Source organism: Pteropus alecto, unplaced genomic scaffold (genome assembly GCF_000325575.1).
Source record: "Pteropus alecto unplaced genomic scaffold, ASM32557v1 scaffold94, whole genome shotgun sequence".
NCBI classification, from domain to species: Eukaryota; Metazoa; Chordata; class Mammalia; order Chiroptera; family Pteropodidae; genus Pteropus; species Pteropus alecto.
In genome coordinates this window covers 5,990,201-6,017,713 of record NW_006437736.1, presented here as the reverse complement: position 1 = coordinate 6,017,713, position 27,513 = coordinate 5,990,201, and the positions used below count along the sequence as shown (strand labels likewise).

General features: G+C 45.8%; 1 protein-coding gene across 1 annotated transcript in view; it reads right to left on the bottom strand.

Annotated features, from left to right (window-relative positions):
- The window catches only part of NT5DC3 (5'-nucleotidase domain containing 3), a 51,172-nt gene that overhangs the window by 5,994 nt on the left and 17,665 nt on the right, over positions 1–27,513 (bottom strand). The window contains exons 3-13 of the mRNA XM_006914535.3: positions 20,328–20,402; positions 19,811–19,866; positions 14,367–14,457; positions 13,285–13,422; positions 11,188–11,248; positions 10,666–10,768; positions 10,426–10,527; positions 8,090–8,171; positions 6,967–7,053; positions 5,901–6,041; positions 197–261 (exon numbers count right to left, since the gene is read on the bottom strand). Of these exons, the coding sequence (XP_006914597.1) occupies positions 197–261; positions 5,901–6,041; positions 6,967–7,053; positions 8,090–8,171; positions 10,426–10,527; positions 10,666–10,768; positions 11,188–11,248; positions 13,285–13,422; positions 14,367–14,457; positions 19,811–19,866; positions 20,328–20,402 (1,001 nt within the window). The remainder of the gene's footprint in view (positions 1–196; positions 262–5,900; positions 6,042–6,966; positions 7,054–8,089; positions 8,172–10,425; positions 10,528–10,665; positions 10,769–11,187; positions 11,249–13,284; positions 13,423–14,366; positions 14,458–19,810; positions 19,867–20,327; positions 20,403–27,513) is intronic.

Here is a 27,513-nt window from a genome sequence, read left to right as displayed (position 1 = left end):
CTGCTGACTCAAGGAAATGTCACACATCACTTAACAGCAGATGGGTGGTTCTGGACACTGGGGCTGGCACATTTATACCTGGAGCTAAAAAAGAATGTTTGAAAGCATGCCTCGGGCCAGCCCCGGGGCGGGTCTGTGGGCCCAGCATGCGCAAACAGGGGGGTGGACCCCCCACATTCAAAGGGGCCGCTCTTACCGCATCTCCTTCCTCTCCTTCTTCCACTCCTGCAAGACCAGCTGGGACTCCACATCTCTGTGAACCTGCAGGGCACAGGCCAGTTACTGAGACCGATTTGGTGGTGCAGAAACTCATCAGGCCATGAGAATTTGTTAATGGGCAGCTTTTACTGGAGAAATTTTATTCGAGTTTAAGAGAGAAGACACTTGCGTGAAATAATACATTTTTCAGACTTCCCAGTCCCCATCCTCTCTCTTCACCAAAAATAGTTTTAAATCGCCAATAACAGAAATAGGGTTTAACAAATTAAATGGAATATTATGAAGATATTAAACAAGGCTCGTATTAAACTAGAGCTATTAAAGTATTATTAAAGGCTGTGTATAAACATAATGCATATGTATGCACAAAAAATATATGTATAATATACCTGTAATATATCCCCATCCTCTCTCTTCACCAAAAATAGTTTTAAATCTCCGATAACAGAAATAGGGTTTAACAAATTAAATGGAATATTATGAAGATATTAAACAAGGCTCGTATTAAACTAGAGCTATTAAAGTATTATTAAAGGCTGTGTATAAACATAATGCACATGTATGCACAAAAAATATATGTATAATATACCTTCAATATATATATATTACATATATAAATATATAAAATATATATTACCTGTTACACATATGATGTGCATATATGTACATATGCCAACATAAAAATGGCAGTTAAGTAGAAATAGGTGTAACAAACAGTACATCTACTAACTGGAAGCATGTAAAAATATCTGCATATATCTGGGATATAACATGGAAATTTTTCTTTAATTTGTACAAGAGTAGTGGAATTACAATTTGTTTTCATTTTTTTTCTTAATGTTATCTTTTAAACTGTTTAAGAGAAAAAAAAATAATTGCTTTTGTAAAAAGCAAGCAGGTTGAGCACTTGAACAAGATGGAAAAGCAGAGAATTTTCTGATGGAGCTGAAATATGGCAAAAGGCAAAAGGAAAATGACAACTGCCCACAACCCAAGGACGGACTCTCGGAAGTCCCTCCGCAAGGCTCCCGTGGCTAAACAAACACTCGGCTAGAGTGAGAGGCACACGTGATCACAGGGGACAGGTGGCTCCCTGCAATTCACGGTCACGGGGCAGACTTAGGAGGAAAAGACCAAACAAGCGAACCATCTGCTTTCGACGTGGGTGCCAAGGACCTTCTGTTTATCACGTCCCCCCGGCTCAACAGCCTGACTAACAGGCAGCTTGCTAAGGGCCTCTGCCACCCAGACAAAACCCTGGGCTTGCAATCTGGGTTTCTTGCCCGACCCCACTGCCCACACCACCAGGAAGCAGCTGCACGGAATGACCACTGGCTGTGCTACTGGAGCCTGGAGCACTGGGCCGGCCCTTCTGGGGGTTGATGGTTCTATGAGCAGTTTTAATCAGCTTTCACATTTTAGTCAACAAATTACTTGCTACACAATTTAGGCTCTACAAAGTATGTGACTAGATCAAAAATCTATAGGATGTCACAAGGAATTTATTTATATGTACACATATGTACACATATACAAACGTACACTCATCTACATACACATATACACATGCATGTGTATATACACACACATGTATATACATACACACACTTATATATGCATATTCAGCACCTACTGTGTGCTGAGCACTGTGCTAGATGCTAAAGATACGAGAAAGAAAGATGGAGGCCCTTGTGGGGGGCAGACCCCAACCATGACAAAACAGTGTGATACCACACAGAATAGGGTGTTAGTCTGTGGGAGGGAATTTCCCCCCACCTCTGCCCAAATACCCTTTTTAGTCCATGAACTAGACACCTGTGTCCAGTACAAAGAAGCTTCTAGTCCCTTACTCTTCCCCCTACTTGCAGGAGAGGAGAATTCTCTGACTGGTGACCAGAATAAGGATTACTTACTCTTCCTTTAGGAAACTAGCTGCCACCGGCCATATGAACATTCCTCTCTACTCCTGCCCCTCAGGTGGGCCCCCCACCCTAGGGCTGGCCTCACAGACACAAAGAATCAACTTGGGTGTCCAAGTTCAAGGCATGTTCTCCAGCCCAGCTTTTCCAGAATGGAAGGCAGCCAAGGATGATGGATCATCCCCAGCAGAGCCCAAGATCACTGACAGGACATGCTAGGGCAGAAGGGCCCAGGAATCTCAGGCCAGGGGAGCATTCCCAGAGAAGGGGCATCTGAGCGCTGTGGGCGTGCGCCTTAACCCAGCCTCCCCACAGCGCCCTATCCAAGGCCCACTCAGTACCTGCCATCCCGGAACCCTTCTCCGTCATCGACCATCCCTCGCATATGATCCACCTCCTCACCTGGATCCCTCCCATCAGCACTTAAACATATGCCAAAGTCTCTCCCATTAAAAAAAACTACTTTTCCTTGAGCCGCCCCCTTTCTCCAGCTCTGTTCCCCCTACCAGGCCAAACTTCAGAAAATAATTTTCTCATGGATCTGAAATCTACTTTAAAATATTTCAAAGACTGTGTTAGTTATAATTAATCTTTAAGTCAAACCATGTACTCCGACGTCGGTAGTTAGCATTGGAAAAGTCCAACCAGAAGCCCACGCCAGAAGCTGACCCGGCAGACACCCCAGCCACCTTCAGCCCCATGCTCCGCTCTTCACGAGCGGAAAACGTAGACTGGCCTCAGTACCACACCTACCCTCGCTCCTCCCGTGTCAGCAGGATACTGCGATCTGGTTAGCAGCCCAACAGCCTACACCGGAGGAGGTCGAATCCAGCCCACCACCCATTTTTCTATAGGCTTACGAGCTTAAGAATGGGTGTTCCTTTTTAAATGGTTGAAAACAAATCAAAAGAATAATTTTATGACACATGGAGATATGAAATTCATATTTTAGTGTCATGATCAACACAGCCACAGGTCCGTTTACGTTCTATAGGCTTACGAGCTTAAGAATGGGTGTTCCTTTTTAAATGGTTGAAAACAAATCAAAAGAATAATTTTATGACACATGGAGATATGAAATTCATATTTTAGTGTCATGAGGAACACAGCTACAGGCAGCCGTTTACGTGTCGTCTAAGGCTGCTTTGTGCCACAAGCACAGAGCTGAGCTGGGACGGAGATTGCATGGTCTGCACAGCCTAATACTTTCCATCCGGCCCAGAAGTTTGCCGGTCCCAGGGCTAAAGGAGACCTTGGGTGGCTACCCGGGGAGACCCCACCGCCATGAGCCCCATCTTTACCAGCGCTACCACCACTAACCACACTGTTTGGGGTACTGTTTGGGGCACGCTTTGAGGCTAGTTAACAAAATTACCTTTTTTCTTTAGAGCTACTTTCTTAAAACCAAAAATTATATCCTTGTATTTAATTCATCAGACTTGGCTCTAAGTGACACCTCTTCTGGCTCCAAAAAAAAAAAAAATCAAACTCAACCTGAAAGGACAAATTTTTCTCCTCAGAAAACAGTTCAAATAATGTGCTACGTGCTATGAAAATAATCCCAAGGGGAGTTCTAGAAACATCTGACACAGGATCACTGGAATAATCTATAGCTTTTAAGTAAAAAGGGAACAGGGAGGTCAGTGAGAAATGACACTCATTTGTGTATTTTTTTTTAATAATCAGCCATACACCTTCATATCCCAGCGAACCCAACCAGACAACCAGACAGAATGCTGTAAAGAGTGTTAGAACCCGAGGCGATACAGCAGTGAAAACTCTAGGGTCCCAGCATCACCCTTAACTTGAGCGAGTGATTTTCTCCTCTGTGCCTCAGGTTCATCTGTAAAATGGGGATGATGTTGGCACCGACTTCAGAGAGTAGTGAGAATGAAATGAACAGAAAGCCTTTAGTGTCCGGACCATCCTAAACTCTCATTCCTAAAGAGCTTGATACTACTGTTCGCGAACTTCGTGATTCTGGAAAAGTTACTTGTCTCTGCCTCAGGTTCCTCTCCCGTAAAACGAGGGTGGCAACGTAAATGTTAACTTCCTCTTCTTCCTTTCCTAACCTTACGCCATGAATAATTAACTGTATAAATCACAGAAATATTCTCAGCTCTTCCAGGCTCTAAACCCACACTCCTTAATCACCTAACTTTTTGTACAGGTCAGAGAGAAGAAAACAAAGAAACTGTCCTCGAAGCTAAAATGTCGTGACGCCACCTACGTGAAGTTTGCGTGTGTGTGTGTGTGACCAGCTGCCAGCATCGCGAGTGTGTGTGTGTGTGTGTGTGTGTGTGTCCAGCTGCCAGCATCGCAGGGGAGGGGTCCCTGGCCACCCCTGAGGCCTCGATCGCACACAACAGGAAAGCTCAGTGCAGTGCTCAAAGGCATGGACCTGGGCATCGGTTCAAGGTCTTCTTTTGTCATCTTATGACCTGAGACACGTCACCTAACCTCTCAACACCCAGTTTCCTTATCTAAAGTGAAAAAATGGCACCTGCCCACACAGGACAGCTGGGACTATTAAATGAGTGATGCGTGCAGGACAAGCTCTAGGCACAACGCATGCCACGTGAAGGGTCACGACTGTTAACTGTACAACCTGTGCACAGACTCGAGGCTGCATGGACTCGGAATCGATGCCTTTTATTTTAGAAAATCATCTCACGCACAAACATGGCAAAGAGACATGACAAGTCCCCATCAGAGACGAGCAAGAACCAATGTAGCTGGAGCACACGGAAGCAAGACGGGGGGCGACGTACAAGGCCCCGTGCTCGAGCATGTGTGTGCCCTGGAGTGACGGCCTGGCCTGCCGGCCCCTCGCAGCTCTGCCTGAGCTCACTGCCAGCCGCCTCCACACGGGTTGCCAAATGGGCCAGGCAAGACTGTTCCCTGGCCATTTCCAAAGCGAGCTAGCAGGCCATGGCCAGAGGCTACAGGTGTGTTAGCCAAGAGAGCAGGCGCCCATGCCCCTCATCCTGAAAGAGGCAGCCTTCACACTGAGATGGCTGCAGGCCTAGCCAGCTGGACCAAGTGAGAAAGCAAGGTGCCTCACGAGACTGGGAAGGGGGTCGCAGCTGCCACAGGGGGCCAGCTTCACAGGCCGGAAAATCACCCCTAAGGACAACAATCATCACTAACTGTCCAAAAGTGGCTGTGGAACTTGCGGAAAGAAAAAACTGCCACTGCACCCGAGTGAGCCGGCAAATTGTAGGCATTATCTTCAAAATCAAATGGAGGCTGCACACAGGACCTTGACTCTTGCTTTGAGACTCTGCAACAAGCCGTGGTGCCTAACCCAAAGTGTTCGTTCCACAAGACCCTTCATTTAATAGATGATGAAACCGAGGCCCAGAATGGAGACCACTGCAGGCTCAGGGAAGAGGCAGGACTGGACCCAAACACTGGCAGAGGTTCTCAAATCCCACTGCCCCACAGGACACCTCCCAAAGCGGCTTCGGTGGGGAAGTGAGGACACTGGACTTCGACTGACCGAGGGACGTAAACGAACACCTGAGACCACACAGGCCCCACAAAGCTCTTTCTCCAAACGGCTTTGGGAGCATTTTTAAAGATCTCTTCAGAGAAACAACAAAACTCTCTTAGGGGCAAAATAATCCCAGCAGTTATTCTTCAGGATGAATTATGCCTCACACTTTATAAGCACGATTAAACGGAAAAGACCTAAAGTAACTGACTAGTGGACTAATTTTACCGCTTAATTAAAAAGTAGGAGAGAAAAAATTCCCAAACCTGCATTTGCTCCAGTAACCCAGTCAGGGTCTGCAGCCAGGCCATGGTCTGAACGTACTGCTCCGTGTTCATGATTCTGAGCTCGGACCTTAACTCCGGGATGATTGCACCGGTTCGCCAGCCATGCTTCAGGGTCAAATCCTGATCGCAAAGATCCCAGAAAGTCAACGTTAATCTCCACAGAATTGAAAGCGTTCGTTACCTTTCCCAGACACAACAGGCATTTGTTGAATTATTTTTTTAATGGTAATGGTTAGTTATTAACCAAGCTGACTTCAATGAATTACATTTCAATTAAAACCAAAGTTTTGACCATTTCAGTTTTGACCATTTCGCCCCCACCCCAGAACGTTTCTGTTCCAGAAATAACTGCTGTCGAGTCACAGACACACAGGGTCTGGAATCATCAACCATGGCCTGTAAGACAACAATGAGGTCAAGGGCAGAAAGAGGCTCAACGCGATGCCACTGAAGGTCTACATTCAAGTTCATCCACAGATGGCTGGGGAACACCCACTGTGCATCAGGCCTTGTGGGCAGTGGGGAACCAGGGACTCTCAGACGTGGACTGATCTTGCAGCACGAACAGACACGACCGCATTTTTCATTCTAAATATTGTAACCCCAGGATTTGCCAATGGATCAGACTATCTGATGCTAATTATGTCCTGGAAAATCTAAGATGTACACTCACCATCTAAAGCGTCATTCATGTTCTCATTTGGCAAATATTTATCAAGTGCTACTATTTGCTGGGCCCTGTTCTAGATACTGAGGCTAAAACAATGAACAAAAACTGACAAATGCCTGCCTCTCATGGGAAATACAGACAACAAATAAGTAAATACACAATGTGAAATGGTCTTATAAATTTAAAAAGATGGAAATCATACAAAGTATCTTTTCTGCTCATAAGACATGAAACTAGAAATCATAAGAAAAAACTGAAAAATTCACAAATATGTGAAAATAAAACAAATTTAGTCTTAAACACAAAAGAAATTCCTTAATAAGTGGAACTAATGTGTCTGTCCCACGACAAAGAAATAGGAAAAAGGCTCCTCACCGCCAGGTCACTGTATATATGGTCACCAAAATACAACACTTTGGATCCTCTCCATCCTGTAAGCTTCAAAAATTCATATAAATTGCCCTGCAATAAGGGAAAAACATAGTATATTGTATGACAGAGAGAGACCTGTGTATAACCCACAGCCCAAAATATCTACTTTTTTAAAACTTCAAAAGAATTTTTTGCTTTTGTAATTTATTTTAAATATCAAAACATAACTTTAAAAGCAACTTAGTATGAAATCTTTCAGGCCTTTCTCCTAAGTCAAATCTATTTTTCAAAAGGGATTCATATTGTATAGAATTTTTTGTAATGACCTTTTTACACTTAACATGCTGTGACCATCTTTCCAAGTCAAATATTAACCTGCCATGTAATTTCAGTTCCTAAGGAATACCATAATTCATTTTACCAATTCCCTGATGTTGAACATTTATTTTGTTATCATTTACTCTGTCATCTATTTTGTAAGTAACTTCATGATAAACATTCTTATACAAGTGTTTTAGCTACATCTTAATCATTTTCTTAGGCTAACTTTCTAGAAGTGGAATGATTGTATCAAAGCTAATTTTTCAAGGCCTAGAAAATACACTTAATGCCAAATCTAGCAGGTTGTTATAATACCCACCAGGAATATATCAGTATGTAAAAAAAAAAGAGAAAAAAGAAAAAAACAACTAACTTCAGTAACGCAATAATAGTCAGCAATTCTTTTATTCAAACATTTCCAAGACTTATATGATACCAAGATATATTAAAGCTGCACATAAAACACAGCTTGTCAGGAAGTAATTACTAACTTGGGCAAGTAATATGCCATGTGATTAAATGCTTCTTAAAGGGAAATTTCCAAGCTTTGCTATTGGCATCTTAAATGTTGTATCCTATTGAAAGTAACGCTTTAAATTTTGTTTTAAAAAATCATTCAATTCTGAGTATACTGAAAATATACTGACTTAAATTTTGCCAACAAGTTATAAGCAGTCAATTCGAGTAGAGCACTCAGAACTGCACCTGGCACCCACAGTAAGCCTCCAAGAACTTTAGCTGTTATTATTACCGAGCACACGAAGCAAAGTAACAAAAAAAATAAAATAAACTGGTCATGAGATACCTGCTTGTAAATCTGGCCTTTCTGCAACTTGTGAATTTTATCCCAGAGTAAGACGCCTTTTTCATTCACCTTTCGGAAAGGTCTGAGAACAGAAACGGGAAACATCACGACACAGGGTAGTCGTGCAGGCTGCCTGCTGTGCGAAACGCCACACGTGGCTCACCGGGAACAGAAAGGAGCTCCATGAACCTGAAAAAGCCCTGAAACCCCACCCCACCCCACCCCACCCCATCCTGGGGCCAGTGCAGTGCCTCCCAGACAGCAGACCCCGCATCTGAGGACATGAAGTGGAAAGGGAATTCCAGGGTCGAACACATTCGCAAAACACGACACACTACCTACGTCCCTCTTAAAAGTTACCGATGGCTGTGAAAAGCCCTCCCTGTAAAGAAACTGTCTTTAACCCAGATTTCCCAAATTTATTTCACTGTACAGGAAACATTTTCTGCAAAAACTGTTTCACACACAAAAAAAAAAGCGCAAAAGTGTATGGAAATACTGCCTTAGTAGTATAACTTACCCAGCTTTGCATCTGAAATTCAGTCACTCTAGATATAAAATCAATCAGAGGACCAGGTGTACCATTTTATGATGAAAAGTGGGAAATAAGAATAAAGCCTTATTCCTCACCCTGGAGGTGCTAGTCCAAAGGACAAGGGGTTTGTTTGCCTACGAAATTTTCTAAGGTAACGCTTATTTGGAATTTTTTTCCTCATTGGAAAAATATTAACTCGCTGCAAAAAAAATCCTGGAAAATGCAGAAAAATACAATGGAGAAAATCACCCATAATTCCAGTACGTAGGTATACCTAGATATAAACACTTAACCGTTTCAGGAGATGTCTTTCGGTCTTTGTACCTATCTTTTTTAATGAACATAAAAATGAGGATCGTTTGGGTTTACTGACGATATCTTTTTTTTCTCTAATGTTGTAAGCCAAGTTCTCATGTAACCGCATGTTATTCATACATCATTTATTGCCATAAACACACTCACTGTTTTTCTTTTCTCATGCATCATTTTTATAGCTGCATAATATCCCCTGAGATGGATGCTCCTTTATGTTGTTTCTGACCTTCATCGTTATAAAATAACCCAGGGAGGAGACGGGTGGAGGATTATTCGGCTCCTGTTCCAGGCATTCGGAACGGAGGCAAAATAAACGGGTGCAGTGAGGGAGCAAGCTGTGCCACCCCGCAACACCCCCCAGGAAAGGAGCCCGAGACACTGTTCTGCCACCGTGTGTAAACATGACAAGGGAGGGGGCCCAGGGCGAAAGGAGAGATGAGGAGCTTCTGCCTACACCCTAGACTCTAATAAAATTCGAGAGAGCGCTTTATCAGCGACTGACCGAGAAGCGAGCTGGTATATACAGCTGTTTTTGATCAACTCTCTAGTTTTTCCTTCATTCCCTTGAATTCTCAGTCTCTGCAGATGGTTTTTGGCTTTGCTTCTTCTTCCAGGAGCCACTGTGACACTTGGAAAACTGGATTTAATCCATTCAACACTAACTACAGAACACCGTGTTATGATGCTATACAGCACCTAGCAGAGAGGGAAAGGCTGCCTGGTTACCAAGTGCAAAACAGCTTAATGTGGGTCAAGTGTTTCAAAAATATGTCATTGTTATACAAATATGAGTTATTTTTATAACCCCCATACTGTAACTCCCTATCTACATTTGGGGGGGAACGACTCTTGGTGAATGTCTGTTCCACACATTAGAAGATATTTTAGGATCCGAGATCCCCCCAACCCACTAAATCCTAAGGACACACTGGGCACAATCACCGTGACAACCCAAAGCTTCCTGGCTCCCCTACTGCCCAAGGCTACTGAGACAGAAAGACATTCTACAAGTCTCGGTAGAGATTTGCTCCAAAACCTGACGTAAAACCTGTGTCGCAGAGAAGATGTGCAAAATCCAATTGCAAGTTTAAAGGCATTGTTTAGAGCTCTCTTTAAAGAGCGACCCACCAGGTGGTTTGCTGCTGCTGCTGTTTTGACGCGGCACAATGCGTCTGCATCAAGAGATCTAATTTACCAAGTGAGATTAAGTCTAGGTTTTTCCTTATTGTCAGTCACTCTCTTAAAGCCTGACTCACAGGAGCGAGACAGGCCAAGCTGAACCGAGAAAGCTTTCAATACAGGCAAGGTGTCTGCTGTGAGTTAACAGCATCCTCTTTGTAATTATTTGCTAGAAGGGTGAAAAAATCAAACACTGTCAGCTCAGATGCTTGTGATTTTCCTACTCAGATTTCACCAAGACACACTACGTAAGCATCCACAGCAACAAAGGAACAAAATCTAGTCCCCTAAAAAGACGGACACTCACCTCCGCTTATCATTAAAGAAGTTTGGCTTCTCGGCCTGAACGATGACCACGTCGAACAGGTCCCTCCAGTCTTTTCCAACGATATACTTCATCCCTTTGTCCCTGGAACAGGTCAGCTAGGTGAGTCTAACATTAAAGGAATTAGCTGTTTTTTGGCAACTTTTTCTTTCAAATTTCCAACTGTTAAATGCAACACAAGAAGTGAGCTGGAAGCTAGCCAGGAAACACAGAGCAACTTACACGAAGCTACTGGGGCTATTGGTGATGAGAAACATCTTCTTGCCATGATCAGCCAGTTTGGCCAACACTGCGCGGGTCTGTTCGGCATAGCAGATGTACTTTTCTAAGAGCAAGAGAAAAGTCACACACAGATTCAGCATGAAGTCCCTCAATCTGCAAGTGCTTGCTAACTGGGGCTGACGGGTCCAGCGCTGTCAAGGGCACTTGGAGGAAGAGAAAGAAGTCGTAAGGGAGCTTGGTGCAGGGTGGTCCACTGGTGTCTGGTGCATCAGTAGCCAAGAACCTGCCTCCTCTAAGAGGGAAACACTAAGTGGCTACAGCTGCCAGCGCCTCTCCTTCTGAGTCAGGACCACGTCAAGTTCTGAGGCAAAGGGGAGGGAGATGGCTGAGGCGCAAGGATGCAGAGTCCTTGCCCAGCCTTCAGAAAGGTGCTCAGCCCCCGGAATGAAAGCAAAATGCCTGCATCATCGCAGGGCAAAGGGCAAGGCTGAGACGATCTTCACAATGATGCTGGGTACGCACCAATATCTGCCTCGATGGCTCTGTACATGATCCCTTTGATGTGCACGTCTCGAATTGAATCCTGTCAAAAGATACATTTTTAATCAGTGAACGTATTAGCCTGAGTACAAGCGAAATGGCATTCCATGAGAACGTCTGTCTTCTGAAGACTGGCAACCCAAGCACTAAATGAAATCCGAATTCTGGTCCATTTATCATAGGTGGCTCCCATGGGGAAAACTTACATTTCCATGGTGATAGTGGCAGTTTCCAATGCAATTTTCAAAAGGGTCACTTGGAGGAGATAATTTGTGTAGATCACTCTGAATTAAAGCCCCAAGTGATAAACTGTAACTTTCATGCAGTATCATGAACAAATGATTCCAGGTCATCTGGACAAAGAGCATTATTGCTCTTTTCACCTTTGCACCCTTCCCTAGACCCCAACAACAGGTTCAGTAATCTAGAAGAAGAGGCAGGGACCAATGACAGGATCCTCCCTTCTTTAGTGCTACCAATGAGGCGAGAACTGTCAATGAGATTATAACTCAGGCAGAGACATGGTCCAGCCAGCAGACACGAGGAGGTGGCAGCTAACCCCTCTGCAGGCCCAGGGGTGTGGCAGCCTGATACCTGGCAGGTGTCAGAGCACAGCCCAGCTCCCAGGTGGCAATGAGCAGGTCTTTTACACAGGTGGCACTCCTGGGGCCACATGGAAACTTCCTGGAGCCTATGGCAGGGGACTGGGCTGTGGGCAAACTGGGCCATAAGCCTTGGAGAATTGGTAGATTTCTGTCAAGAGTGAGCATCTCTGGACTATAACCTCGATTTCCTTCCAGCACAGGCTTGTTTCAACTTCGCATGGGCAGAAAGCACTGGTTAAGAATAAGCCAGACCAAACTTGCTGGCTTCAAATCCAGGTTCTGCTACTTACTAGCTGTGTGACCTTGGGCAAGTTACTCAACCTCTCTGTGCCTCAATTTCTTTATAAAATGAGGGTGATGATAATAATAGTATCTACCTCAAGTGAGCATTATGAGGGTTTTAATTAGTTAATATGCATAAAGCACTCAGAAAACAGTTCCTAAAACATAGTAAACTCTGCATACATGTTCACTATTGGTGACAGTAATACTAGTAAAAACTGAAGTTTCAAATAAACAGCGCTCCTCCTGAGTGCAAAGGGTTACATAACTACAAGTGATTCTTAAAGATTCTTGAAGATGAGGTATTTGTGTGCACAAAAAGGAGACCAGAAACTAAATATTGCAATTTAGTTCAAATAACACCAGACTGATGTTGGGAAACTATAATTCATCTTTTATCTTCCTAAAACCCATGATTTGGGCATTCGAAATTTTAAACTAGTCATAACATAGAATAAAAACATAGTAATATATGAATATGAATATAAAAAAGATATTTAAATATATATTAACATAAATACATGTATAAGTGCTTAGAAATATACACACTAAATTACACATAATCAAGTTCTGAAAAAAGTTCAGACACCTTAAAGAGTACATAAACGCATGTGAATATGAATTAAAATATATAAATAAAAGTTATATAGACGAGGTGTGTCTATATGCATCTAAATATTTATATTTGTCTGTATCCCTCTCCGATTGGATTCCCGCAGCTTCGGAAGGGCCTCGGAAAGCCTATGCAGACCCTCTGTGTGCAGGAGAAAAAGGGCGCCCCTCTGGGCAGCTGCAGTCCCTGGGCCACGGTCTGAGACGTGCATGCCATGTCTGTGTGTGTGTGAAGAGTCGCCCCTCCCTGAGGGTACGCTGGGGGTGAGCTGGGTACAGGCTGGGCCCCCACCTCCGCTCGCCACCCCCTCCACCACCGACCGGGTGCCCTGGACCTGGCCTTCAGTCAGAAAGAATTAGAAATCCAAGTAACAACATGAGCACACTCTTAACAACCAATTTGACTGATCTCTAATTCTCCTAACGTAACACCTTTCTTAGAATTTTCAGGGATAAACTGCAAATACAAGAGTCCCCAGGCAAGGGGCTACTTCGAACTCCTAACCTACAAAGGAGGCTAAGGATTCTGTTACTTCGCTGGAAAGGATGCGGCATCGTAATCTCTCGCTGTGGACACAACCTTGACATCTTTGTACAGGTGGACGGGCTCATAGTCAATGTTGTTCTTCAGGAAGTATTCGTTCACGCAGGACAGGAGGGTCATCTCCGGCAGTGAAAAGATATCCATGAACTGCTTCATGGTGTTTCCATGGGAACTCTGCAGGGGAGGGGGGAGGGGGCACTTTAGAAACGGAGGCCAGCACCTCGGCAGAGCTAGGCTTTACGTTTACTGAGGAGGATTCTGGTCAATATCTGGACCCCTCTCCATGAAAAAAGGAAAATTCTTATGTTTAAAAGTAAATATCATTCATGGCAGAGCTGACATCTTACGCAAGTGTTAACTGGTGCATCCAAGGAAATGCCCAATTCCCCCCCAAAAGTCTAACCATCTTTCCCTTTCCTCCCTCCTTTGTGCCCCATCCAACTCCCAGCTCACACTCTCTCATCAAGCACAGAGGAGCACAAGCTAACAGACTACTGCCCGTGGACTGACAGAACAAGCCACCTAACGCTGTCTGTAGCTGAGTTTGAGCACCTCACACAGCCCGTGTGAGAGCTTAAAAAAGAGCCTTTCTCTGAATGCCTGCGAATTAGAATACTCGGTTTACCAGCTGACTGGGCATCTTCCACTGCATTTTGGTCATACAGATAAAAGCATGCCTCTGATAAGACAAGAAACGAAAAGTCAGAGAGGAAAGAGAGCCACGAGAGTTAGAAAAGCAGAGGTTTCCCTTCAGGCACAGAGTAACCTGCTGTCCTCAATCCCAGGGGAAGTGACAGCACAGCCCCCAAAGACTTAATCCAGAAAGTGGGGACACACCAGGCAGGTGGTGGCAAATGGGTAAGTATAAGGAAGGTGTAAGCCTTCGTCAGGTGAGGAGGAAAAGACTATGAAAGGAGAATCATCAGAGAACTCCGAGAGCCGCTAATGTACCATTCTCTCTCAAACCCAGGGTCTCTCAAAACTATCCCCAAATCCCTTGTCAATTCCCTATGACCACTCGAAGAGCCTAGAGTTCAGCACCCTACATCTCCCGGGCCACGTTTCGATAAGGAAAAAGACAGGCTGCTTTAAATTAATAAATAAGCGTTTCTCATTACCTTTCCATAAAAGTCGCTCATCTGTTCCAAAGGCACATGGGACCCCTCGTACATTTCAATGACTTCTTCATCAGGGACCACACTGAGGCCTCTGGGAAAATGACAGGCAGTGCAGTTAAAGAGCTCAGCTACAGACAGCAATGATTTTCAGATTTCTGGCAACGGCTAGGATTTTTCGACTGAGGTGCAAGACGTTGCTGTCACAAGGAGGTGAGGTGTGTCACCGGTAATTGCTACAAACAGACAAGATGCTACTACTATTACTACTGCTGCCATTCTATTGGTAATAAGAGGAAAAAAAAACAATAGCTACTACCACATGGCACCTACTATATGCCAGACATATGAATTCCATAGTCCTTCACTTAATTCTGAGCAATCCTAGGAGGGAGGCACTTTTCTTCTTTCTTCCAGCAGAGGCAACTGAGGCACAGAAAAGTCACACACTTACCCAGGGTCACCAAAGTGGAAAGTGATGAGTCAGGACTGGCTCCTTGGCTTTGTGGCTCTACAACCACTACGTCACACTGCCTCCCTTGACAAGATACAAGGCTTCCTAATGACTTGCTTCGAGGTGTTTTTCTTTTTAATGTTTTTACTACATTAGGGAGAGAATGGCTGGTTCTGTCTCCATCAACCTCGTGCCCTCTGATACTCTACCCTCAGTGCTGAGATGGAAAAAGTCATGCACGGGGCGTGGGTGGACTAAACCTTATGACACAAGGCGGGAAGCCTGGGCACCGCCTGAGAGATGTGACCCAAACAGTGCTCGACAGTGAAGGCCAGTTTCCTTATCTGCGAAAAGCCGAGATAACGTCCACCCGTCTACCGGCCTCCAGGAGCTGCAGGATAATCTGCAAATGAATCCAGCTCCTCCATACACAGGGAAAAATAAATTTTGGAGTCAGGGTGGCTAGATTTCACCCCTGCCTCTGCCACCAGCACTGTGAGCAGGTGCTTTCACCTGGGACTCAATGACCTAATATCTCCTCACCTGGAATCGCCTACTCTTGAGTGTTATGAAGGGAAACGCTGCTCATCTATCCCTTCTCTAGAAGAGAAGGTGCTTGCAAAACAGACTCCATGATGAGGAAACCACAGAATGAATGAATGATGGAAACACCACGCTGAGCTACGATGAGAGCATAAATAATTCAATAAGAATTCTAGTAACTAATACGGATAGGTTGCTAAGCGTTCAAAATCACTTGGCCAGTGTTAAAGTACATATAAAATATAATTTGTTTGATATGTAACTTCAATGAAAATATACTTGCAGACTCTTTCCTTCATTCTCCACCCTCATATTACTTTTAAAAATACCTGAGTGGATTCATCAATATTTTGTCTCCAATCATAATTAACTTGTTACCACTACTACTAGCCTTTGAAAACAAAAGAGGCACTATTTCCGTTTATCTTTGCTCCAGAAATCAGATAAGATACTGGCACTAAGCCAGATCATTCTCGACAGTGAACTTGGCAAACAGCTCCTGCTAAAGCGGCAGCAGTCAGGCGTGCACACTCCTAAGGCCCTAACACTTAGAAAGAAAATACAAAACTAAAAGAACTCTGCCAGGTGAGTGAATCCTCTGCCTCCACACTAGGCTCAGCCCAGGCCTTCAGAAGCCACTGCTACCTTTAAACAGTCACAGGCACCTGGCCACACGAGCTGTACCCTTAAGGCCTAAGTAACCAAATGTCCACTCAAAAGGAGCAGAGAAATCAGTCTGCCACAGCCAACTGAATTTTGCAGGAGGCAGATGGAGCACCACGCGGAACTACTTTGACCAGCTAAGGCGGCCTGTCACCGCATCTGAATGCAGCCTAAAACGACACTGAAATCAAAATGAAAACTGCTTTACACAGCCCTGTGCGGTTATGAGACATATACAGGTTAAAAGCACAGATCTGAACAAGTCCTGCCTGGGGTTCAAACCCCGGCTCCCATAATTACTAAGGGTATTACCTGAACAAGAAATTGAACGTGTCCAGGTCTCCATGTCATTTTAAAAATGGGAACAATAATAGTACCTCTTTCCCGGTGTTCCTGAGATTAAATGAGCTACTGTATACAGAAGAGTGAGTGGTATACGGTAAGCACTGTCAAAGTTTTGCTGGTGGGACTGTGATGGGAACGACCAACCCTAGCTTTTCTCAAGGTTCTAATTAAGAACTGAGAATGTGGGTACGAAATGGGACGGCAGTGGAGAGCCAGTCTGCCGCCTCCTCTGCCCAGTGGCGCTCACTCCCACAACCCAAAACGTAAAATTCACTCACATGCAGCGGGTCTCAGAAACAAGCGAGGCTGAGGCAGAAGCATGCTTCCCAGCCATCCGCTCATCCACTACCCCTTTTGAGGGGAAAAGAAAGAGAAGACATTTATGCATGCCTGTAGTGTGAGTGCCTTGGGCACTGTTCCAAGCATGCTTTAATCTGTAAGACAAGCTGGAAGCATGCCCAGTTTGCAGAGGAGCAAACCAAGGCTTTGAGAGGTCAAGAGTTTGCTCAAGGCCACACGCATGTGAGCAGTGGGGCCAGGGTTTACACTCGGGGAGTGCGACTCCAGAGCCCACCCATGCACCCCTGCTGCCTCAGCCCGCCACACCCTAAGCACTGAGCGCAAAGCCATCTTCCCAGGTCCTAAAGCTGAACACTCCCTTCTCCTCCAAATGCCTCGCTGGATCCTCCTGCCTCACCTTTCCATGCGCCTTATCACAGCAGCGAAGGTATCTATAGATGAGATAAGACAATTAGAGGAGCCACGAGATCATGTGACCATAGAAGAGAAGAGAAAAAGACCATTTCGGGTTGAGGGGTGAAGAGAGGCCTCACCACAAGTCAGCCCTGAAGGAAGGATGAGTGAGGTTTCGAGAAGCAGAGAGGAAAGAAATCGGTTTCCTGGCAGACGCCAGTGTGAACAGATGCCGAGCAGTGAGAAACGAGAACTCGGAGGAAAGGACTATGCGTGTTGTTTGCACCTGCCCGACATCTGCTCCCTCTGAGACTGGTGGAAACTGGTGAGAAACTCCTCCTCTCCTGTCAACCTGGAGCTGGTGGGATGGAAGCCCGGTATTGCCAGGGTCACCACAGAGAGGGGCCTGCCTGAGAGGGGGCCAACCCCGAGAGCGAGAGGGCCAAGAGCGAGAAGGAGGTCCGACCATAACAATCTGGCCCCTGGAGCCAGCCGAACCTGCAACCGCGCGGTCCTCAGACTGCACCATGAGTGAGCCAACACTGTGTTTTTGTTTAAGCCGGTTTGAGTTGAGTTTCAGTCGCTTGCAACAGAGGCTTAACCAAGCCAAGAAGCGAAGGAGCTATGTACAAAAGAAGAGGAAGTGAAGGTTGGCAGAAAACCTAAGGGGTTTGGGCTCTATTCTCTAGACGGTGGGCAGTCATCCAGGATATCAGAAGAGAGGAGGGGTTGGTGGAGGGCAGTGTTTTAGGTAAATCGGTTGAGCAACGATGTCCAGGAGGGATCTCACGGCAGGTAACTGTGAGGCCCAGAAGAGAAGGAATGAGTGTCTGAGTCAGGGGGCTGATGGTAGAAACACAGATGGAGAAATAAATCGAAAGATCTGCTCAGGGACTTCTAGTTATCACTCGCACTTTCGGAAAGTCCATACTGCATGTGGGCCAAGAGCACAGACTCTGGAGCCACACTGCTTGGGTCTGAATTCTTCCTCTGTGTGGCCTTAAGCAAGTTATTTAACATCTCTGGGACTAATAAGTACCTACCTCTACCTCATAAGGTTATTTTTAGGATCAAATGCATTAAAGCAAATAAATGGCAGTGTGGCAGTGTGTATCCCATAGCAAGACTCAATATTTATTAATTGCTATTTATTATTACTAAGATTATTGTTATTCTCATCACCACCACCACCTCTTCTCCCTCCAGAAACACCATTCGATGACAATAAAAGAGTTGGGTTTAAATTGCTCAAAAAGTAAAGAAAATGAGAGCCAAGATGTCAATAAACGAGACATTTCAACATGTTTTTGGAAGTCAAATCACAGATGAAAAGGAGGCACCTGACTTAGCAACACTGAGAACAGGGGCTTATAAGGGGACACCAAAGGGAAGAACTCATGAACCACCACAGATCCCAGAAAGGCTCAGCCCTTCAGGACACCAGGCAGCTCCTAGAGGATGTGCTCCAGCAAGATGAGGGCGTAAAGCTGGAAAGAAGCAATGGGAACCAAAGGACAGGAAAAGAGGCGAACACAAGTCCAAGGATGAGCCATCAGTGGAGATCAGAGCAAGAGGCAGTTGTCAACTTTTTAAAAAAGTAAATGACAGGTTATATAAAATATATGAATTGTTGGGAAATAAATGCATGCTTGATATTAGTGATGGAGCATTTAGAAAAACGAGGGATACCTACACTGAAAACTAAGCAAATAAAAAGTGAGGTTATTATGAAATCCTAGAAAGACCTAACACTGTACCAGGAACAAATAATCACAGGGCAAACAATGATGGTCGGTCATATATACCCAGATACAAAGATCTTATCGAGGTGAGAAGAACGAGGCCGGAGAAGAGGGTGTGCGTGCAGGAGAACCGAATCCTCGTCTCTCATAGCAGGGACGATGCTCAGAATTAACAAATTAGGAAACAGGAGAATGAGCATATTCATTAGAAACAGGAAGGAGAAAAATGCTTTAATTCAAGAAGAGTTTAAGGGGTGTGGGTGGGGGAGGGAGGACAGAGGATGCTGTTGTCCCCTATGGCATTTTTAGTCCTATTTGATTATAACCGTGTGTGTGTGTGTTACTTGTATAAACAAATATTAACTTCAGCAAAGAATCTGTGAGATATACACACCTCTTAAGGTACCTTATGTGACTCTAGACGGAAACCGCACTCCTAAATCCCACACGAATTTAAGAATGAGAAAAAAGTAAAACCCTTCATTTTCAACGTTACAAAGACTGCTGACTGAGCTAAGTGCTTCTACGAATTCCAACACAAGAAAAGTCTTAATATCCAAACCACTCGATGACCACCGTGGAAAGAAGAATGTGCTCACTCGCTCCAACACCCCTCCCCACCCAAACCTCCTCTCCAGGACACAAACTCAGCTGGCCGGCCATCGCCTCCGGAAAGCCAGTCCTCTCACAGAGTCCTCCAGAGAGCTCCTGATTGTCTCAGCACATGTCCATCGTCACCTTGGTCACTCCGGACTGCAGTCACCGGTTTACGTGTGTGGCTTCGCCCTTCACCCCGAGCTCCCTGAGAACACGCTTATAAGCCAAACCATCAGCATCTACCATGGCAGCCGGCCCCGATGAATATCTTGAACGAGGGAGGGAGGGAGGAAATGATTCCCCAACACACACACTGCAGCCCTCCTCGTCACTCAACAGTCAGTGGGTCTTGAAACTCGAAGCCACTTGGTTTTTTTGAGTGAATTAAATTTGCCTCCTCTGACCCTTACCTATAGACAGTTCCCAGCTGGATGTAATGAAAAGCATCAATCTTCATCAGTATTGCCTTCAAAAACATAAACAACAGGCACACGTAAATAATGCACAACAATTTCCATATTTAATGAGAATTCTAGTGTCACTATAAACCCCATCCGCATTTAAGTTGTCATAACAAGGAAGTACACTGTGTGCTTCCGAAAGGTTTGCTTGCTGATTAGAGGTACTGTGCAATTCATTAAGGAAATGGCCTATTGGCGAAAAAAAGATGTGACAATTGGCAACTCAAAACACCAAAAAGGGATACTGGGAATAAACGGCATCTCCCAAATTGCTAAATGTATTCATGCTTTTCTAATATGTAGTCTCTTGAAAAAGACTTAATCCAAAGATGTTTTGAGTAATTCATTTCTGTAGCCCAAAAGAACATTTTAAATCGATTTATGTGTTGAGCAAAGAAAAACACCAAGAGTACATTTTATTCCCAAACACCGTTAAACTGAAGAAACACATGAGAATTAAACCTACCCGCTGCACATCATAATGCAGTCCACGAATTGCAAAACTGGGGTCGTACTCATACTTCCTGATTTCCATAGGATACTAAAAAGAAAGAAAAGAACCCGTTTTAGCCAACGATGTACTAAGTTCAAGGTAGTGTCCAGATGTGGCCCTCGTACAAAGGCCGAGGTGGCTAACGCACTTGGCTGGGAAGGTGGGGTCAAAAGGGGCAGACCACATCGTGTCCTTCTGCTTCCGGAAGAAGAACCTCCTGGCCCCAGAGTCCTCCCTCCTGCCTCGCTTGCTGTTGATCTGCCCATCACAGGCGAGGCCTCATCTCCCCAACTTCTCTGATCCTAACTGCCCCCTCCCCTCCTTTCCCTCTGCATCCAGACTCCCCGATCCCTGAGAGCCCATAAACACATCTGCCTCTACCTCCTTTAACACACTGTCGACCATCATCCATCAAGCTCACCTTCGAGCACCTGCATGTCACAGCCCCCGATGAACCCACTACCAGGTTTCATGGAGAGACTCAAGCTGAAAAGTTTTCAAAGAGGCCCCTCCATACTGTTTTCATCATTCTTCTCACCTGGACGGCTGGCCACTGCTCATCCTCCATGACTGGAGGGGCCGGACCCCACAGCTGTCGGTGCAGCCCCCTCCCACTCAGGCCTGCAGAGGCCCCTTCTCAGCACGTGGTTCCGAGTTATTGCTCCAATGCTCTGACTCAGAACGTGCACGATTTCTGGAGGCAGCTCGGCTCCCCTGATACTTGCTGGTTATTAAACCGGTCCTCAAACTATGCAAAAATCCCAGCTCCCTCCTTATCTACTGCTCAGAATAAGAACACTAGCTACTCCACTGACAGAACTGATGTACCGAGCACTGCGGGCCCTGCCACTCCCATTTTACAGACGGGACATCTGAGGCACCAAATAAAACCACCAGGCCTGGACCACACAGCTGGGGCGTGGTGGGCAAGGAGTCAGGCTCTGGCCTCTGCCCCTGCTCTCCCCTCCACCCGGCCCCCTCCGCCCGCAGAGCACAGACCTACAGGGCGGAACATCGGTTCTGTGCCACCAGAACTTTCCAATTGTGACATAAACTGCTTCAGTAAAAACTGAGGCGATGATCAGGAGGCACGAGAAACCCATCTGCACGGACACATGGCTCCTTTTCACGGCCAGAGTCACGCTGGCATGGGAACATTTCCCGGTACCACCAGGCAGAACCGCACGCAGCAAGTTTTCAATTCAAGCTGCACAAAGTGCTGACTCAAATGTCACATTTGGGTTCATCTGTCTGACACCTGCCACGTATACCAAGAAGTCACTACATGACACTGCCACTCAGGGGCGTTCCCAAGAATTCTGAACACTGCAAGATTCTCTTTGTTCACTATCATACTTAATATACACACACCCGGAACCTAACACACGGCACCAGACTCCTGCCAACTAAAGTGAGGCTTCAGGACCCCACGCCTCTGGAGTCCCCTTTCAACTCAGGAGTGACGAATAAGGGGTTTCTGAGAGAGAGGCTTTTGTTGAGTCTTGGCCATGTGCCACACACTGTTCTAGACACTTTCTGTGACTTTATTTGCTCCTTATTTCCCCAGCATGAAGGAGGTATCCCATGTCCATTTTACTGTTGACTAACCTGAGAAGGAGGGCTGAGGAGCCTGCCTAGAATCGCAAAGATAAACAGAGGTCAGGCCAGTACTCAAAGCCAGGTCCGGGTCCCGCCCAAGTCCATCCCAACCACCCTGCAATCAATGCTAGCCCAACACTGAGCTGCCATGCTGGATGCTCACTGCCTCTTGTGACAGCTGGTACCGCCACCCAGAGGGCTCAGTGACTTTGCTGGGGGGACTCACGGTTCTGTGCTACTTTAGCCGAGAGACGGGATGCGAATAGGAGAGCATACGCGCTCTGTCCATGGCCTGCTGCAAAGTCTGGGGCTCCTTCCTTGAACAGGGCTTATCTGGGCTCCCCAACAGGACACAAGACATCACAGTGAGACATGGCTCCACGCCCACTCACATTCCCCTGCCTGTCGCTGTCACTGTGTATTCTTGGGGAGCCACTCCTGATAGATACACAATGGTTTTTCAAATGGTCCAGAGACCAAAGTAGATGACCTGGAGACCTGACAGAAGTGGCTGAAAGAGTCTCCACAGGACAAGTCATGATGCAGAACACAGGCCAACTTCTAGTCTTACTATGTGCTACCTGGGTGACTTTAGGCAAGGTCACCTGTCTCTCTAGGCCTCAGTTCTCTCAACTACAAGGTAAGAATAACATTAGTCCTACCTTACGTGAAAGCAGAAAGGACTGAGTTAAAAGGTTCCTGCGGGGAACCAGGGCCGACTCCGGCACGCATTGGAGAACACTGCGTTGCTTTGTAGGACGGGGCATCGGGAGGCTGGGCTGTCAGACCCGCCCCACAAGCTGCTGCTGCGCTCCCGGAGGACTTCAGGTGAGTCCCTTAACCTCGCCAGGCCTCTCCTTCACACGGGAAATCAATTGGTTGAACTGGGGTGATTTCTACGCTCCACTCTTGCCCCTAAGCTGTACTTCTCCATTCAAGCAGCCAAGTCCTAAATGACCTCATGGCCCCTTTCCAATACACACACACACACACACACACACACGCAGCACCTCTAGGAATAACTGCTCATGGCAACATCCAGTCAAGGAAGTCAAAGCTGCTCACATCGGCCAGGATGTCACACTTCTCTCCAATGGCCTACGGCTAGGTTTTCTGGACTCTACATAGTTTAGAAACTTTCCACCAGCCTGAAAAACATGACTCACCCAATGTGTCGTGAAGATTACTGTTATCCCTAGAAGCAGGAAGTAATAGATAAAAGGACTTTTACTTGAGAGTTTTATTAAAAGTTTTCTTATTTAGGCCCAGACTGGTTTCCTTCAGTACCTGAATTTGCTCCAACTCCCGGGGCAATCTGGGTAGGCTAGTATGTGTGGACAGAGAAAGATCACTCTGAAAATGCTACAGAAATGTCTCTTACAGCCTCAAGGAAAGTTAAGACCAAAACACTGCAGAAAACCCAGGGGTTCCCATGTGGGTGACTCCTACAGTTCTGCGGCTTGGCCATGCACCCCTTCCTGGCTAATAACGGAGCCCTGACCACAGCTTGACCTCAACATTACAACACTGCCCGTGATCCCTGAGGTAAAGATGCCTATAAATATATCCGTTTTTCAGAGGCCCCAGTATGATATTTAAAGGAGCCTAACTAGAGGCTAATTAGAGACAGAGCAGAAGAGCGTAAGCAGCAGCTCCCCAAAATCCACACGAAACATGAAGTGGGGGCACAATGACCTGTATCACAGCGGCAGTACCACACCAAGCACGATACTCACTTCACTGTGGATTCCACAAAGACGCCAAGTACTCACTGAGCACGTGCTTTGTGCACTGGGAATGTGGCCATGAGCAAGACTGACAGTCTGTGACCCTAAGAAGTTTCCATTCTACTAAGAGCATACGGACCGTACACAAGTGAACACACGGTGTAGTGATAAGGACTGCGAACGAAATGTAGTCTAAGGGTTCAGAGATCTCAAAAAAAAACCAAAAATCGGGCGCAAGGCCTTGGGCTGCCTGGAGCCAGGGAAGACCTTCTACGGCAGAGGAAATGGCGAGAGCAAAATGCAAAGGCACAAAGGTAGGAACATGCCTGGCAGCTCAAGGAGCAGCAGGGAGGCTGGTGTGGGGGGAGCAGAGTGGGAGCAGGTGGGAGGAGGGGCTGGCAAGGAAGCCAGGGGCCTGGGAGCACGGAAGGCCTCTGTGGTTCCAAGGGCGGTGGGAAGGCGTGAGGGGGTGGAGCCCAGGAGTGACATGATTGATATTTAAAGGTGCTCTCTTGCTGCCGAATAGAGAGCAGACTCGGGAGCAGAAACAGAAGCAGGGAGGCCCGTCAGGAAGCTGCTGCACCGTCGGGCGGGAGGCGATAGGTGGCTTGGACCAGGGTGGTGGCCGTGGGGGAGGTGAGAAGTGGACCGAGTCCGGACGCATTTTGAATGAATTATCTTCTGAATGAGTGAAAAGAGAGCTCACAGCTGCAGAGTGACTTCCTCCCAAAGAATGCAGCATGAGAAGGGAGAAGAAGTGTGAACAATGGAGAGGCCTGATAAACATGGCCTCCGCCAGACGACCGAGGCCAGCGTCACCGGTGATGGCGCACTGATGGCACACGGAGCCTGGATAAGAGGTGATGAGCATGGCCCTTCACCTCTGTGGTCTTCTTCCTTCAAACCCATGACCCCAGTCTGACCATGAGAAAAACGTCAGACAAATCCCAAGAGACGGGCATCCTAAAACATACCCCAAACTGTCAAGGTCATCGAAAACAAGGAAAGTCTGAGAAACGGTCAAAGCCAAGAGGCGCCTCAGGGGACATGACAACTACACGTAATGTGGTGTCCTGGACGGACTCCTGGAAGAGGAAAAGGACATTCGATAAAAACTAAGGAAATCTGAACCAAGTACAGACTGTAGGTAAAATTGAATATTGGTTCTTTCGTTGTGATCAATGTACCACAGTGATGTAACAGGTTAACATCAGGGAAAGCCAGGTGTGGGCTACATAGACAGGAGCTCTCGATATTACCTTTGAGAATTTTCTGTAAACCTAAAACTCTTCTTAATGTTTATTTTTTTAAAAAAGAGAGAGAGGACCTGCAGCATGTGCTGAGAGATCACGCGTGGAACACAGGACGATGTCAAGGATCCCGTCATGGCCTCCAGGTTTTGGGTTGACGTCGGTGCCAGTTAATGATCGGGAACACTGACGAGGGCGTGAATCAGAGACATGAAGTCAAGACCTCTTCTAACGCTCCCTTTTTCATCCCTTGGTGGACGTGTGGAATTAAGATACAAACAGAGTTATTACCCAGTATTTTTTATGTCTATTTTTGTAAAAACTTGTTCTTATAAAAAAAGAAAAAGGGTAATTAAGGAGCTGGAACTTTTACATTTGCTTTTTGGGAAGATGCTCAATTGCACACTTACTGTTCTATTACTGTGCATCTCAAAAGCAGATGTCTTTCCATCCCTAGTACATTTAGTCTTTGGCAGGAAAAACGGCCCCAAACTCAATGCTTCCAGCAGCATCTCAGAAAAATTCTTTTCAAATCCAAAGTAAGAGAAAAATCTGCATAAGCCTAACTGACGCTATAAATATTCCTGATATAATTAGTGTTATGACATATTTCTTTCATCAAAGCAACAAACAGACACAATGGGAATGAAATTTCAATGATCTTAAACCTAGAAGCTTTCCTAATCATAATGATTACACCTTTCTATTTCACCTCTCAAATTTCATAAATTGTTTATCTTCATAAATTTTTAATCTTCATGAATATTTTATCTTCATGCGAACAATAAACCCATAGGCTACAAACAAAAGGTGTTATTAATTCCACAAGCGGCAACGTGGAATAAAGGAGAGAGCATTTGTGCCTTGGAAATAAATAGATCTAAGCTCAAATCCTGGTTCTGCCTCCTACTGGTCTTGTGGCCTTGAACGACTGGCTTAATTCCATAAGCCTCGGTTTCCTCAGCTATAAAACAGAGACAATATCTATTTGCAGGGTTGTCATGCAGAGTAGAAATGACAGTAATAGCTAACATTTATTGTTTTCTATGTGCCACACACTTGACATAAATTAAGTCATTTAATTATCAAAATAACATTGTAAGGAAAGTACTATGTCCACTTCACAGAGGAGGAAACTGAGGCCCAAAGAAATGAGGTGCGTTTCTCAAGATTACCTATGAAATAAGTGGTGAAAACCAAGATTCGAACCCCAGACAGACATCGGGCTCTAGAACCTGTGCTTTTGGTACCTAGCAGACAATCAGCAGATGGTGCTGTTAGTAACAATGGCCTTCACTTTATGAGTGATAGCAGAGTCACAGCAAATACTGCAGGTGACCTGGGACTAGGAAGCCAGCACCAACGCAGCACCCCTTTCAGCTCGATCTCCCAGCAGGGTGGTGGGGAGGTGGTACAGGTTGGCAGAAGGGAGAGCAAGCGCAGGACGACCTAGTTCTCATTCTGCTTCCATCCTTGCAGTTAAGGAAAGGGCTGTGGGTTAGACAGGAGAGAGTCTTTTGAATACACAGAGAAACGCAGCTGTGTGGCAAATGGCTAGATGGGTTGACATCGGGTAAAGTGGCCATAACTAAAAAAAGCTGGCTGTTGGCTTGGTGGCTAGAGGGAATGTTATTTTTGGCAAATGCCATTTCTGTATTTTGCATAAAGACAAGATGAGCTGCTTATTAAATCCACTGATCACCAAAAGCTGAGGAGATCAAGAAATACACTGCATCAATGGTGAGGATACAAAACTAATGGAAATTTTGGCAGCATTAATAAAGGTATGGTATCCAGAATGAGGGAGGAGATGGCCTCCCTCTATTCCACACCCATCAGACCCCACCTGCAGTAACATATCTAGTTCAGGGTCTCACATCTGAGAGGGATAAACCAGAGCACACGCAAAGGAGCGTGACCAAGATGATGAAAAGACCAGAAAAAAGGCCAAATGAGAATGGCTGAAAGAACTAAGAATAATCGGCCTGTTAAAGAAGGTTTGGGGGCATAACAGCTGGTCTGCATAACACCCAGCCTATTGCTCAAACAGTCCAGTTTTAGGCTTCCCCATGCATCCCACCTTTGCTGAGACACTCCTTCCAGACTGCTGAAATATCACCTTCTTTTGTTGTTTTCCCAATTCCCTCTGGCAGAGAAAGTTGTTCCAACCATCCTCCACACATCCTTCGCCCTCTATCCAGATGTCTGTAGAGGCCTCCACCAGGTGGCTTCATAATTCATCTGCCTACCTGACTGATCCCCTACTAGGCTGCTGGGTCTCCAAGGGCAGTACCTGGGTCCTTCTCACCTTCATCCTCTCTGCTTCTGTGACGGGGCTTGGCACAGAGAGATATTTAACAAAGGTTTAAGGAATGTGTGAAGGAATGAATAAAGAAGACAGACTGATGCTGAAAGCTGTATGAAGCACATTTCTCGACCCATGGAAGAATCTCCCCAAAATCAGAACTGCCTCTGGGAGTAACGCACTCTGGTCTGAGACGGAGATTCAAACTGCACGTCCTGGGATGCTGTGGGGGTTCTCCGAGGGCACGAGTCCAAATGACCTCTGAGGATGCATCTCGC